This window comes from Sardina pilchardus, chromosome 4 (genome assembly GCF_963854185.1).
Source record: "Sardina pilchardus chromosome 4, fSarPil1.1, whole genome shotgun sequence".
Taxonomy (NCBI): domain Eukaryota; kingdom Metazoa; phylum Chordata; class Actinopteri; order Clupeiformes; family Clupeidae; genus Sardina; species Sardina pilchardus.
Window position 1 is genome coordinate 453,014 of NC_084997.1, and position 15,066 is coordinate 468,079.

Consider the following 15,066-nt stretch of genomic DNA (forward strand, 5'->3'; position numbering starts at 1 on the left):
TTCAGAGAACTGTCAGGCGCCCTGTTTCTATTCTTTCTGTCGCTCATGTTTCTCTGCTATTTTGAATGGGTTTAATGGATTCAGTGTAGACAGTAGGGGTGTGCATTGGCACTGCCCTCACGATTCGATTCGATTACGATTCACCAGATAACGATTCGATTCAATTCGATTCTACGATGCATCGCGATGCATTGTGATGCATCCAAATTCTACTGCACACAACAAGGCAAATTTGTCATCAGACATAAGGCAATGCAAGCAGTCATATTGAACAAAAGATTGTATTGGCTGTTATGTGGGGGGGAACCTAGAAATTGTATGAAATAACATTTCAAACCTTGGAGTATTATAATAGCCTATATCCTGATATAAAGAGAAAATACTGAAATTCTGATATTCATGACAGCTCACGTTATACATATTATTAATTCAGCCTGCTTAAAGCCTCAAAATAATATTGTAAACCGTAGCATAGTTGGCTAGCTTATCATACTCTACTGCAGGGGTTCCCAAACTTTCCCATGACAAGGCCCCCCAAATACCACTAGATTGTGGCCAAGGCCCCCCTTTTGCATGATGTTGTATTTAACCCATCAACGATACGGCAAATGTAGAAATAAGTAAATAAAATAGGCCTATATAGGTGAAAATCAATTTATTTTATAGGCTTTGCAATATACACTATTCAGGGATGTAATGGTTTTACACGTTTATAGTGACCAAATTTATCACGTTTTTTGGTATTATCCCGGTATTTAAAAAAAATATGTGTTCATATGTTAAAAAAGCACTGTTAGGCATACACAAGCTGAAATAGTTTTTTTTTAAAAAGTGTGACAGTGTTTATTACATTACAAAAAACCTTATTGCCTTAAGCGGGATACAGATCATGCACAGCAGTCTCTGTTCAACCCTCCAGACACACAGAAAATGGCTTGTCTGGTTTCTATTTCATATTTTGAATTCATAAACTTTATATATTTTGTTAACATTATAGTATTTTGGGATCTGCATAATTACTTATAGCTAAAAATATTCAGTAATTTGAGTACTTCACATTGATTGCACTTGTCTTTAATGATATCACAGGGGTGGTGTGTAGGTCTAATTGAGTGCCTGTCACTTTAAAAAGTATGTGAACGTAATTAGGCTTCATTCGGTTTTTGGAAAATAGTCACGCATAGTTCAAGGATATATGTTTTCATTACATAAAATGAATGTTCAAAAACGAACAAGGTAAAGAAAATATTTCTGGTGTCACAGAAAAGATAAGTGTCTTGCAATGTTAAAATCTATGATTTAGGAGTAGCATGGTATTGTGTGTTGTCCCGTTCACTTTTTCCTTGGTCATGTTTAATTGGCTGGGTGCTTCTATCATGACTTTGAGTTTGGTATCTGTTTTATGTATCCAATGAGTGACAACGTTATGGTATTATCCTGATAACGTTAGTAGAATGGATTTAATATGAATGTACATATGTACATAAAAAGAAGCCGAGTGGCTATATGACAGCCACAGCGCACGTTTGCGGTGAAAATGTTCCGCCTTTTAAAAGGTGTAGCCTAGCCTAAATCCGAATCGTGGTTAAATCCATCAAATTAGACAACAGAATTAGTAGGGTAGCCTACCAATTTTGCTTCATAGTAGCCTACCAGGCCTATATCAAAAGCAGGCTCAGATGAAGCTGGAAGCAATTTAACACACGGTTTCCAGACCGTGGTTATCAACCGCGATAATAATTATATTTGAAATGAACACGGTAGCCTAACTGTTAACGTCAACATTTTTATCATGGTTTACCTTTACACTGTAATCGTTACATCCCTAAAAGCTATACAACAAATTATTATAATGGTATTTCATATCAATACATACAATAATAGAAATATTTTAAGATTTTTTTCATCCAACTTGCTGCGGCCCCCCTTTGAAAACCACTGCTCTACTGGGTGGACTGTTCAGTTTCCTTAGGGTGACCAAAAAATTCGGGACAGTCAAGAATTACAAGCAGTTGTCCCGATTCCTAATCCTGCCCTAATTGTCCCGAAAAATTGTCCCTATAGTTATTGTCTGATACATTAAAAACTATCAACTTCTCATTGCCTGTATGCTTAGGGGGGAAATGTGTGTAGCATAGGCCTACGTGCGCGAATTGATAATAATTTCTCATTCATTGTTGACGTAGAGGCTCAGGCAGCTCCGTGACCTGATACTGCTAAAAAGCACTAACGAGTGCACAAGTTGCAGCCGTGAGGGAGCTGCCACCAGAAGTGATTGGTCGTATAAAATGAAAGTTGCTGATGTCTGGGTTACACAAACAACAACAACACATTTGTTACGTTTTCTTAATGACCTATAGGCCGAAATAAAATCACAATGTTGGCATTATGTACGCCTAGCTTAGGCTAGTCTTATTAGCGTTGCAACAAGTGCTAGCCTATGGAAAGATCTGACTACATCAAAGCGCTATGAGTAGGCTTGTTTACCAAAAAAGTGCGAAGAGGGGCTTTACTACTGTTCGGTAAGGTTGCACGCATAGTCTAGCCTGGGTTTTCCCATACTGCCTTGCGCGGTGATTTCAATCCCGCTGCTAAGCCAGTCTGGAAACTAATGCCCAAATGTTCGCCTGATGTTGGCGAACCAATCACAGAACATCCGAGAAGTTTCCGTTGCCTTCTTGCGTCTACATTCGACGACAAAGGATTTACGGCAGCCCTTAGCGTTGCATACGAACGAGTTGGGTGAGCTATGCGTATTTGATAGACATCCGTGGCGCCCAATGAACGGATCTGGGCATTTTTTCAAATACGAGAAAATGAACGTCTGGTTGCCAGACCACGTCTCATTTGAGAAGTGGTAGGCGTTAGCCAGGCTACGCATAGTCTACAATGGAAATCTTTCATGGCGACAGATGCGGTGTGCACGGAGAGGAGGGACTGTGGCTGTGTGTGTGAGCAAGAGGCGAAGGGAGAGTAGGGGAAGGAAATGCAGCTTTACAATACGATGCGTGTTTTAAATTGCGTAAAGAAAAATAATGAATAACAAAACGCATAGCCTATGTGGCGGCCGTGTTGTTGAATCTGTGGTGCACTGCCACAAAATAGTCTATGTGTGGGGAAACACTGTACAGGCGGCGCATGTCATTGCAACATTGCTCTGGAAATTCCACCGGAATTAATTGAAACGTCAACTTTATTGTACTTGAGGCCAGAAAATAAATAGTGACATAATCGATTATGGCACGTTGCCGCATCGATGCTGAATGTGCATGCGCCGCATTGCGATGCATCGCCGAATCGATTATTGTTGACACCCCTAGTAGACAGACATACAAGACTAACCTGACTCTCACCAGACCCTTGTAGTTCCGCCATGCTCCACCAGAGGCGTTTCGCTGAGCTCCACACAAGGGTCTGGACTCGAGGGCAATCCAAACTCCTTCCAGGGAGCAAAAAATGATGAACCAATCAGGAGCGCCGAAGCGAGTGTTTGATTCAAACAACAATGGCGGCACGCAGCGAGGAGTCTTGTGCTGACATTGATTCTGCTATTTCAACCGTTTCGTCGAATCTATCGAGTATTCATTCTTTAAAAGATGAACAGAGAACGGTTTTGAAGACATTTATTGGTGTCAAGGATGTTTTTACTCTTCTTCCGACCGGGTCTGGCAAGAGCTTGAAGCACGTCAGCACGTCATTCAAGATAACAGACAAGTGGTTTATCAAATCACATGCAAGGATGTTTTAGAAAGGCCCCGCCTTCAGAAATACATCTCCTATCGAGAAGTCCCAGATCCTTGTGTGAAGCAGACAGCGAACTACAAGGATCTGGCGAGAGTCAGGTTAATACAAGACAGTTGCTCGCTCGGATCTTACTAGGACATTGTGTTACAGTGTATCTTTGTAGCCTAAACATTGTTACAATGCCTTGTTATATCTGCCTTTTTTTTAACGGTTAGGACAATGCTGTAGTGAAAGTCATTATTCTCAAAATAACCTTATAGCTGCCTTTTTTTTGTAACGGTTAGGACAATGATGTAGTGAAAGTCATCATTCTCAAAACAAATGTTTTCATGCAGGTGGGGAATGTTTAAGAGACGAGTGTTTTAGGTTTTAGGCATAGTGCAGGCCCTAATCTCTGACTGACACTGCATGGAAGGTAAGCATTTACATAACAATATTTAATACATTTCCCGGGGGTGACACCCTTCAACCCCTTCTAACTTTTGGGCTTAAGTAGGCCTACGAGAAAATGTCTGTCGCAAGTTCATCAAGCTCCCGATTTAATTCCACAAGCCTAGAGCAGCCTCTTGCTCTGTAGACAGTAATGTTGACTCCTTGGTTCATGCTTTCTTTCCTTCTTTTCCTTCATATATAAGTCGCACCTGACTATAAGACATGGGACCAGCCAAAACTTATAGTCTGGAAAATACAGTAGATGTTTTCATCTTGATGTATGATGAATGACACTTGGCTAGATTTTATTAGATACGATTTTTTTTCGCAGTGTGTGTAAAATAAAGGTGCTTGATACTTGATGCTTGATTTTGAGGACACTCAATGAGCTCAGAGGCTTGTGATTACAATATGGTCTGAAAGTAGGCATGTCGTTGACATGCTCTGCAATATGTGCAACCTTCAGTACCTCAGCGGGTCATCAAGCCTTTAAAGTAATTTTACTGTGCCAGGTTTTATGAGGATCCTTCAACATATTCAGGAGACAGATTTCAATGTGATTGTGCAAACAGTGGGATGAATATCTGATGTATGATTCCATGTGACCTTGACCTTTAACCCTGTGACCTTGAGTACCTGATCAGTTCATGTGGCTTTTATAGTGATTAACTGTGCCAGGTTTGTGCCAGGTTTTGAAAGGTCTACTTAAAGGGGAAATATAGTGTTAAATGGGTTTTAGATAAGTACACTGCAAAAAATGAAATCTAACAATCTAAGTGTAATTAAACATCTATTTGGTATTGTTTTTAGTATGAAAAGACTTACCTTGTGCTCTCTCGAAAGATCATTTTGACCTATTTTAAGAAGACTTTGACTCATTTTAAATTTGTCTCATCAAGAATTTGCTTGTTTTCAGGAAGAGATGTCTTTAAATAAGTCAGCCCTTTCTTAAATTAAGACAAATGATTTCACAAGAAAGCACTAGGTAAATCTTTTTATACTAAAATACCAACTTTTTTTTATCTTGATATAAGATTGATAATACTTGGTTAGATTTTATTAGATACGCAGTTTTCGCAGTGTATAACCATAAACTAGAGTCATTGGTGAGGAAGGACCTTATCCAGACCCGAAGTATTCCAAACTTAGCCAGTTTTTATTGATTCCTCCATAGCGCTATTAGCACTAGCAACTGGGCATGTCACATAAGACACATAAATCACTTCTTCTAACCTATCTAAGAGTTGACAGTGTAATCAGGTTCTTCACATCTAAAACGAGGCATTGGCAACATTGTACTGTAACCGTGCTGAAAGTTTATTCTAAAGATTTAGATTTAGATTTAGTTTATACAGACACTACCTGGAGTAACTTTTCTGCTTGTTTTCCAGGCGACGCCATTTTGAATTTAAAGGGAAACTATGCAGGTTTGCCGATTTCATCGCCGCTTTCTCTTTTTGTTTTCGCTCGTTTTATGCTTGCAGATTTCTCTGCAGAGCTTTCCCTACAGCTTTAGCATGTATATTTTACAAAACTAACTGAAATAAGTCAAATAACCATTCCAATGACTCCGAAGCTGATCAGTTAAGGCAAATTAAGCTAAAAAAAAGCAGTTTCCCTTTAAGACTCGATAAGTCTATCAATGAACGAGAATCTTGTGTTCTTGGCGGAAGGAGGACTGTGCATACTCCGCCATTTCAGCAAACTTCTCTCCCCCCCGAATGCTCAAGTACACAGTCCTCCTTCCATCAACAACACAAGATTCTCAGGTCACCCCTCATCAATGACTCATTGATCATATGCTTATGGTCGTACTTAACATATCTAAAACAGTCTTTCCCATTTAAGAGGTTGTAAAATCACAAAGTTCCCAAATCCAAGTTGCTATCAAGCAGAAATATATTCCAGACATATGTATAGTAGCCTTTAGCTCATACAATATCGAAAGGATAAGTGCAAGTGGTATGCAATGAACCAGAGGAAGAATTTACACAAAAAGCCTACACACATGGCCGGTGACGCAACAGCGATTTATGGCAGGCGATGGGCAAAACTGAATAGAACCTACTGAGGTGAATAGGGGAACACACGGCCAGTGGAACGATGCGGCAACCGTCGCCATCACATCGCTCTAATCAGCCCCTTTCTATTTTCAGGGCCATTTTGATGTCATAATAGAAAACAGTTGTCCAGTCTGTGCACCTCCACTGAATCAATGGGTGATTAACAGAATTCCACTGACGCGTTTGACTGTTGCATCGCCAGCCGTGTGTGACAGCCTTAAACATTAGGGCATTTTTGTCTGCACAGCATTCGAAAGCAGACTAACAGAAGAGCAAAAAATGTTTGGATGAAAAAATAAGGCTGATTTAAAAATGGGCATATGGTAAGGGGTGGGTGCGATACTAGAAGAGCCATCACCTGTTGGTATGGCAGGAAGTTCAAGTTCAAGAATTACAAAGGTTTCCCTACATACACAAAACATCTGGGCAGATGGAAAGGGTTTGTTATAACACTAAGGAATAAATAATAATAATAATAATAAAAAACATATATTAAGAATCCGGGATCAAACAAGCACCCCACTGTCAAGGGAGCACACTTACTCAGAATCTGTGGTTGTGGCTGCTGGGTAAGGGACTGTCCAAACACAAATGGACTGGTGACAAGGGAAGAGGAGGAAGGTTTGGCAGCTTGTTCAACTGAAGAGGGAGCAGGGAGGATAGGTCCAGACTGAATAGAATTCAATATGGCACTCAGGCGGTAACCTGCAATATGGAAGACAATGGGAATACTGGAGCTTTTTCCTTCACCATCCTCCTATGGAAAGCACAGCACACAGACACCAGTCTGTTCCTCTCCTCTATGTGCAAATGTTTAACAGCTGCACAGAAAGAAGGGAAAGATGGTAGGTATTTGTGTGAGTCACTGGATACATAACATGAAGTGTATGCAAGGGCAAGGGGTGAGGGTGATGGGGTTCTGCATCTCATGTGGTTTGACAACAAAAACGACCAACAAACTGCCTGTTTGAAAGAAGTGGACTGCGAAATGCCAGAGACTGTCAGTTTCCACTCTAACCAGTGCAATTGCAAATACCAAAGTGCAAAGGAGTACAATAACATCATGCTCACTGAAGTCTCACTTGGAGCTAATGTGAGGCATTTAACATGGTAGGTATGTAGCATACAACATGCTTGAAAAAGGCTGGTAAAAGCCTAGTGCAGTCCTAGTTGTAGTACATAGAACATGACACAAAATTATTGGTGAAAATATGTTCAATGATGATTAGAGGTAAATATCCTCAATAGGCATCATTCCTCCTGAAACATGATGCAATTTAAAGCAACAGATTCATGCCTTTGGTATAAGTGAAGCAAAGCAAATGGCAAAGATAATTGAAAATTTAAAAAGGTACAAGCTGAACTCCAAGGTCAAGGTACATCAGTATCTGATCGCACCATCCATCACTATTTTAACAACAGTTAAAAACCCAGGAACACTCTAATGTTGAAAGAGTTTGTTAAAAGGCATAGACTATTGACAAGCCATACGGTTTTTGGGATAATTCTCTTTGGACTGATGAGACGAACAAGCTTTTTGCCAAATCACATCAGCTCTGTGTTCACAGGTGAAAAGGTTCAGCTTTCAAATAAATAACTATTTTGAAACATGGCAAACAAGGCTTGGCTTTTTTTGGGGGGGTTGCATCTGTGTAAGCCACAATGGAATACCATGGTCAATTGGTTAGGATGGGTCTTCATTAGCTTGGAAGCCAGTCCAAATGTAACCCCACCCACAAAATCTGAGGTTGGGAAATCCAGAGATTTTCGAAAAACGAAAATCAGCCAACCACTTAAATCATATGGACGGGCTTTATACAATAATGGACAGATGAGCAAGGGTGCCTATTCATTCACATGACCTGAGTGTGCTTCATTTGATCGCTATAATCTCTGTTGTGTTGCCACGTGTACGCTGGCGACTACGCCACTCCGTTCGGCACTGTCTATGTATTTGTGAAGCGCTTTGGGTTGTACTCTGTGCACGTGAAATGCGCTATATAAATAAAATGACTTGACTTGACTTGACTTGACTTGACATACAGTGCCTATAGAAAGTCATCATACCCTTTTGAAATAGTTACTTTTTTTGTCTCACAGCCTAAAATCAAAACCCATTTTTAAAAAAATATTTTCCAGTTTTATTTACAAATTTAACTGTACAACATCAAAATAATGAAAACAAAGTCAACAGTTCTAAAACTTAATAAAAATTTTAAAACTAGAATAACAGGGTTGGAAAAGTCATCATACTCCTGACTTAATACTTTGTAGAGCTTCCTTTTTCTTTCATTACCGTAATTTCCCGACGATTAGCCGCGGCTTATACATTGATTTTGCAAAGTGTATTCCGCTATGAGGTTAATGCAGGGGGGTAGTTAATATGGTGTTAATATGGTTTTGTTTCTTTTAACTTGCATAAAACACTGTCCTGCGGCTTATACACAATGCGGCTTATATGCGGGAAAGTACTGTACAGCCATCAATCTGTTTGGGTATGTCTCTATTATAGCTTTGCACACCTAGATTGGGGAATATCTGCCTAATCTTCCGTGCAGAATTGCTCAAATTCAGTCAAATTCTGTAGAGAATGGCGATGGACTGCTCTCCAATCCACAGATTTTCTATAGGATTCAAGTCAGGGCTCTGTCTTTGCCACTCAAGGATATTCATCATCCTATCCTTAAGCCACTGCTTTGTTCTTTTGGCAGTATGTTTAGGATCATTGACGTTTTGGAAGGTGAAATACCTGCCCATCTTCAGCTGTCTAGCAGAGGGACGCAGGTTTTCCTCAAGAATTTGGATGTACTTGGCAGCATAAATTTTCCATATTATCCTGACCAATTGCCCAGTCTCCGCTGAAGAGAAACATCCCCACAACATAATGTTGCCCCCACCATGCTTCACAGTAGGTATGGTGTGTTTTGGGTGTGTATACAGTGTTTGGTTAGCGCCTGGAGCTCAGTCCAAAAAGTAAAATCTTAGTCTCCAAAAAGTTAAATCTTAGTCTCATCTGACCATAAAAGCATTTTCCACATGGTAGCAGAATATTCCAGATGTGTTTTTGCACTGAACTCCAAGCGCTATGTTTGGACCAACCAAACACAGTACACCACCCAAAACACACCATACCTACTGTGAAGCATGGTGGGGGCAACATTACGTTTTGGGGATGTTTCTCTTCAGCGGGGACTGGGAAATTGGTCAGGATAGAGGGGAAAATGGATGCTGCCAAGTACACCCACATTTTTGAGGAAAACCTGCATCCCTCTCCTAGACAGCTGAAGATGGGCAGGTCATTCGCCTTCCAACATGACAATGATCCTAAACATATACTGCCAAAAGAACAAAGCAGTGGCTTAAGGATAGGATGGTGAATATCCTTGAGTGGCAAAGACAGAGCCCTGACTTGAATCCAATAGAAAATCTGTGGATTGACTTGAAGAAAGCAGTCCATCGCCGTTCCCTACAGAATTTGACTGAATTTTAACAATTCTGCATGGAAAATTGGGCAAATATTCTCCAATCTAGGTATGCAAAGCTATAATAGAGACATCCAAACAGATTGATGGCTGTAATGAAAGAAAAAGGAAGCTCTACAAACTGTTGACTTTGTTTTCATTATTTTGATGTTGTACAGCTAAATTTGTATATAAAACTGGAAAATATATTTTTTTAAAATGGGTTTTGATTTCAGGCTGTGAAACAAAAAAAGTAACTATTTCAAAAGGGTATGATGACTTTCTATAGGCACTGTATAACATCCTAACCTGAGGAGAAACTGGAAGTGAGTTAACACCAGTTCCTTTCTAGCTACAGTGGGTACGGGTTGAGAATGCACCTTTTGCCGCGGGACTCCCGAAGAGATCCCGTAGGCTGTGAAGACGATTTTTTTCGAGGCTAAGGCAATGTACCCAAACAACCACCAGGTGGCAGAAAGTTTCAACCCGCATTTCAACTGCATTTAATGATGAAGACCGCATATCCGTCTAATCATTAAAATGAAGGTAATGACTGGCGAAATTAACTAAACAACGTTTCAATCAACCATTGTTGAAATGAATGAAAATGGTTTTAGAAAATCGCCTATAGGCCTATCAGAAGGAAATACAGTGGGTACGGGTTGAGAATGCACCTTCTCCCGCGGGACTCCCGAAGAGATCCCGCAGTGCGTCAAGCCGATTTTTTTCGAGGCTAAGGCAATGTACCCAAACAACCACCAGGTGGCAGAAAGTTTCAACTGCATTTAATGATGAAGACCGCATATCCGTCAATAGTCGACTCCTTAATCTCATTGAATCATTAAAATGAAGGTGATGACTGGCGAAATTATTCAAACGACACTTCAATGAACCATTGTTGAAATGAATGAAAATGGTTATAGAAATCGCCTACAGCCAGCGTTATAAGAAATATATAAGTAATAGTTAAAGTCTTCTTCCGTATTAAACAGATAGCCTACGGGACGCTCTTTGTTCCGTAGGCTATTTTAAGGAACTAGCCTACTCAATGCACACACACTGGGTAAACTGGCGCGCTACAAACATTAAAATGTCAAATCATATTTATTTCTCTTTGTCGCCATGATATTGGGGGAAACGCGTAGAGGCGAGATGGTCAGTCCTCGTATTTGTTCTTCGCGTTTCGTTATAAGAAATATATAAGTAGTTAAAGTCTTCTTCTGTATTAAACAGATAGCCTACGGGACGCTCTTTGTTCCGTATTTTAAGGAACTACTCAATTCACACACACTGGGTAAACTGGCGCGCTACAAACATTAAAATGTCAAATCATATTTATTTCTCTTTGTCGCCATGATATTGGGGGAAACGCGGAGAGGCGAGATGGTCAGTCCTCGTAATTTTTCTTCGCGTTTCGTTATAAGAAATATATAAGTAATAGTTAAAGTCTTCTTCTGTATTAAACAGATAGCCTACGGGACGCTCTTTGTTCCGTATTTTAAGGAACTACTCAATGCACACACACTGGGTAAACTGGCGCGCTACAAACATTAAAATGTCAAATCATATGTATTTCTCTTTGTCGCCATGATATTGGGGGAAACGCGGAGAGGCGAGATGGTCAGTCCTCGTATTTTTTCTTCGCGTTTCGTTATAAGAAATATATAAGTAATAGTTAAAGTCTTCTTCTGTATTGAACAGATAGCCTACGGGACGCTCTTTATTCCGTATTTTAAGGAACTACTCAATGCACACACACTGGGTAAACTGGCGCGCTACAAACATTAAAATGTCAAATCATATTTATTTCTTTGTCGCCATGGTAGGCTTATTGGGGGAAACGCGGAGAGGCGAGATGGTCAGTCCTCGTATTTTTTCTTCGCGTTTCGTCATAAGAATATATAAGTAATAGTTAAAGTCTTCTTCTGTATTCTCTGCCACATTCGACAACAGCATTCAAGTTCCTTCTCAGCACGATGACGTGACTTTGCTTGCTGTTGGCCCAGAACAACATGCTCGAATTCACCAACAGAGTCGCGGCAACGTTGGTAGATACGGATGCCTGCTCTTCAGAGCCATCACCACAAAGGAGCACTACAGAGCCTGGTGCAAAACCACCAACTGGGATGGATCGAAGGGCAAGCAAGCACTGCCACACAACGTCAAGACCTTTGTGTTGTCAACACTAAGCAGAAAGTTTCCTACGATGGGGAGAAGTGGCCGCAAGGACTGCATCGATAAGATCAACGAATGCCTTCGCAAGCCCCGAAACCCTGGCGATACATTTTCTTTCAATAAAACATTGTTTATCTGAAGAACTTTTCCGAGGTTGTCTTGTCTACCAAATCCTAAACTTAAATAGAGTAAACATTTTATCTTATGAAAAAACTCTTAGGGGGAACAGTTAGGCAGCCCTTCCTCCATTATCGTAGTAGGACTATAGGCAATTTATTAGAGGGGTCAAAAAAAACTCATAAAGTAGGCTAGACTAAATGTGTCACTTTAGTGATTGGCTCTTTCAAATGCAAATTAGGTGGATGGGCTTTTGAATGGGCCTGCTGCAGGTGAGAGGACAAATCCTAAGAATTTATTGTTTTTAGAAAGTGCCATGATCATTGCCATATTCTCTTAAAACATAGGTTATATATTTGAAAACGAGTTGATTAAAGGCTTCTAATGGTGTTTCTATAATATGATAAAAGCAGAGATTGAGATGTGTGTTTGGAACAGTTTTTCAAATCCCCCGGGGATATTTAGACTCCAGGGTGTTAAGCACTCATTCACAACTGTCCCATCGCTAAATGCTCTCTTGTGTTGCGTGATCACACAAGTATACCTGTCGTAGTGTGCTTTTAATTTGATAGGCCTAATTATTATCTCCGCCAAGGATATAACAAAGTCTATGGATTTGCTATCCAGTAGCCTAATAATTAGGCTATGTGCCACGTCCGATTTCGCAAGTGGTGTAGTAGGCTACATTTAAAAATCGACAGCCGCCTGTGAGATTCATTTCATGAAGAGCAATTGTCTTGTGCGATCATTCCCCCTCCCCCACACTCGTCTAACCAGTTCACTACATTATAGCCTATATGTGGCACTGAGGACGACACTTGAGCCCGACACTATGTCAATGTAAAAATGTGTGTGAGTGCGCGCTGAACCACGAATTAACATATTAACTTTTCTTTTCAGCAGACATCGCAAACATAAAATGAATCTCAAAACAGAAAGTCTTTCATTTTTTTTAATAAATCGATGCATTTTGTTTCGATGATTTCCGGAGAGGTGCCTCGACTGGGTTTCGAACCCCGGTCGCTGGCGTACGACTCCTATGCTTCAACCACTTGCGCCACAGTTGGATGTGAACCTTAACAGGCTTTATTCGGCAGATGTACTTGAAACGCCGATCAAAAGTTCTGACATGTTAAACTGACGTTAGTTATTAATTCACCACATGATAACATGCTGTCATATAGCTTGACGCCCAGCAGCCTATGGTAGTCTATGCCTATCTCTGAATCAACATGAACATGCATACGATACATACGTTGCTAGAAACTTATTTTGCGGAGCTAGGCCTGCTAGTCGATGGTTACAATGAATTACCCTCACTGCCCTATCGCATATCTGACCATCCATTGTTACAATGTTACAAAATGCGCGATCTTCTCCATGCATGTAGCCTACGGTTATAAGTAAAGTGACAAGCATAGGCATGTATTAAAGAGATTTCTGTTAAATACATTTTATTTTCAGTCGTCAAAAGTGGTGGGGACAAAATCTGTGATAACAAGTGCTGGCTACCCAGCGTCGCCGTTAAAATGAACATGCCTCCGTTTTAAAATAGCCTACACATTTCTAAGTATTCCTAGCATGTAAATGTTGCCAAAATGTCCATCTTGTCCATCTCTTTCGTTTTCGCCTTGACGTTGACAATAATAGCCTATTCACGGAAATGCGGTCTTGTAACCGTAATGAATTCATGAATTAATCTAAGGTTGCCTTTCGAGTATTTCAGGTTGAATTGAAGGCTATTTCCTTCTGATAGGCCTATATGTTTCTAAAACCATTTTCATTCATTTCAACAATGGTTTATTGAAACGTCGTTTGATTAATTTCGCCAGTCATCACTTTAACTTTAATGATTAAATGAGACGGATATGCGGAGCATTTCTCTCCCTCTCCATTGACCAAAACGTTGCTCTGGCATCTCTGCTGGACTGGCTGAGTTATAGGCTACGTCGAGTGAGAGAGCTGTGAGGTAGGCTGTAAACATTCGAAAACTGCAACTGCAATCTAACATGCCGAGCGTCATGTCTCTTTTCTCCGCTTGTCACCAGCGCGGTGTCCTCGCGTTTTTCCATGAGCCGAACCTTCATATTATTAGGGCGGTCTATGTTGCCCCCTTGCGGTTGCAGTTTTCCCGATGCTTCGGGAGTCCCGATGTGCGGGAAAGAAAGGAGCATTCTCAACGCGTACCATCTGTAGCCTTCAATTCAACCTGAAAGACTCGATAGGCAACCTTAGATTAATTCATTAATTCATTGCGGTTACAAGACCGCATTTCCGTGAATAGGCTATAGTTGTCAAGGCGAAGACGAAAGAGATGGACAAGATGGACATTAGGCTACATTAATGTGCTAGGCCTACTTTGAAATGTTATTTATAGGCTATTTTAAAACGGAGGCATGCGTTCATTTTAACCTACGACAGCATTTTATCATGTGGTGAATTAAGGAGTTGAGCTAGCATGGAATGGCCTGAAAGTTGCCAGTTCAATTCCCAGCTTTCACCATTGTGCCCTAGAGCAAGGCACTTCGGGGACAATGTTATCCCTAGCTGACATATGTAAGGCACTTTGGACAAAATGCTAAATGTAATGTAAACAACCACCTCTCATTTGTGAGTCATACCCTAAGCTTTCATGCCTTCACTGACTATGATGGCACTACTGCCTTTAAAGGCAAAAGAAAAATGAAACTTAATAAAATAACACTGGTATCTCCAGGATTTGTTCAAGAAGTTAAAAACTAGGAAGTAAGTCTGGATGCCCAAATGGGAATGGAGAAGACAATAGGGAATGATGAGGAGAGTGAGGATGATGAATTTTATCATGCGGAGACATGTCTCCTGATAGTGATTCTGACAATAACCGCTTTCAGACATACGTGTACAACCAGAGGTTATATGGATCTTCAACGGTTGGCCCATATCTCTGAACAACATAACCGGACATTTGGAACTCCGAACTTAGCTGGCTCTTACACTACCCCCCCTCAGAGTGTTTTCTCCAGGCATTATGTAAATTAGCTGTGTCTGAATGAAGTGAAGAAGATGCGGGTAAAATTCACAACAAGTGTCCCAGA

The 15,066-nt window shown here is 40.5% G+C and overlaps 1 protein-coding gene across 17 annotated transcripts in view; it reads right to left on the reverse strand.

Moving 5' to 3' along the window:
• mycbp2 (MYC binding protein 2) overlaps positions 1–15,066 on the reverse strand; it is a 306,540-nt gene that overhangs the window by 80,414 nt on the left and 211,060 nt on the right. For 12 of the 17 annotated variants that reach the window (XM_062533688.1, XM_062533694.1, XM_062533696.1 and 9 more), the window contains one exon: positions 6,783–6,944. The exons of the other annotated variants lie outside the window; for them this stretch is intronic. In XM_062533688.1, the coding sequence (XP_062389672.1) occupies positions 6,783–6,944 (162 nt within the window). The remainder of the gene's footprint in view (positions 1–6,782; positions 6,945–15,066) is intronic. 17 annotated transcript variants of the gene reach the window in all.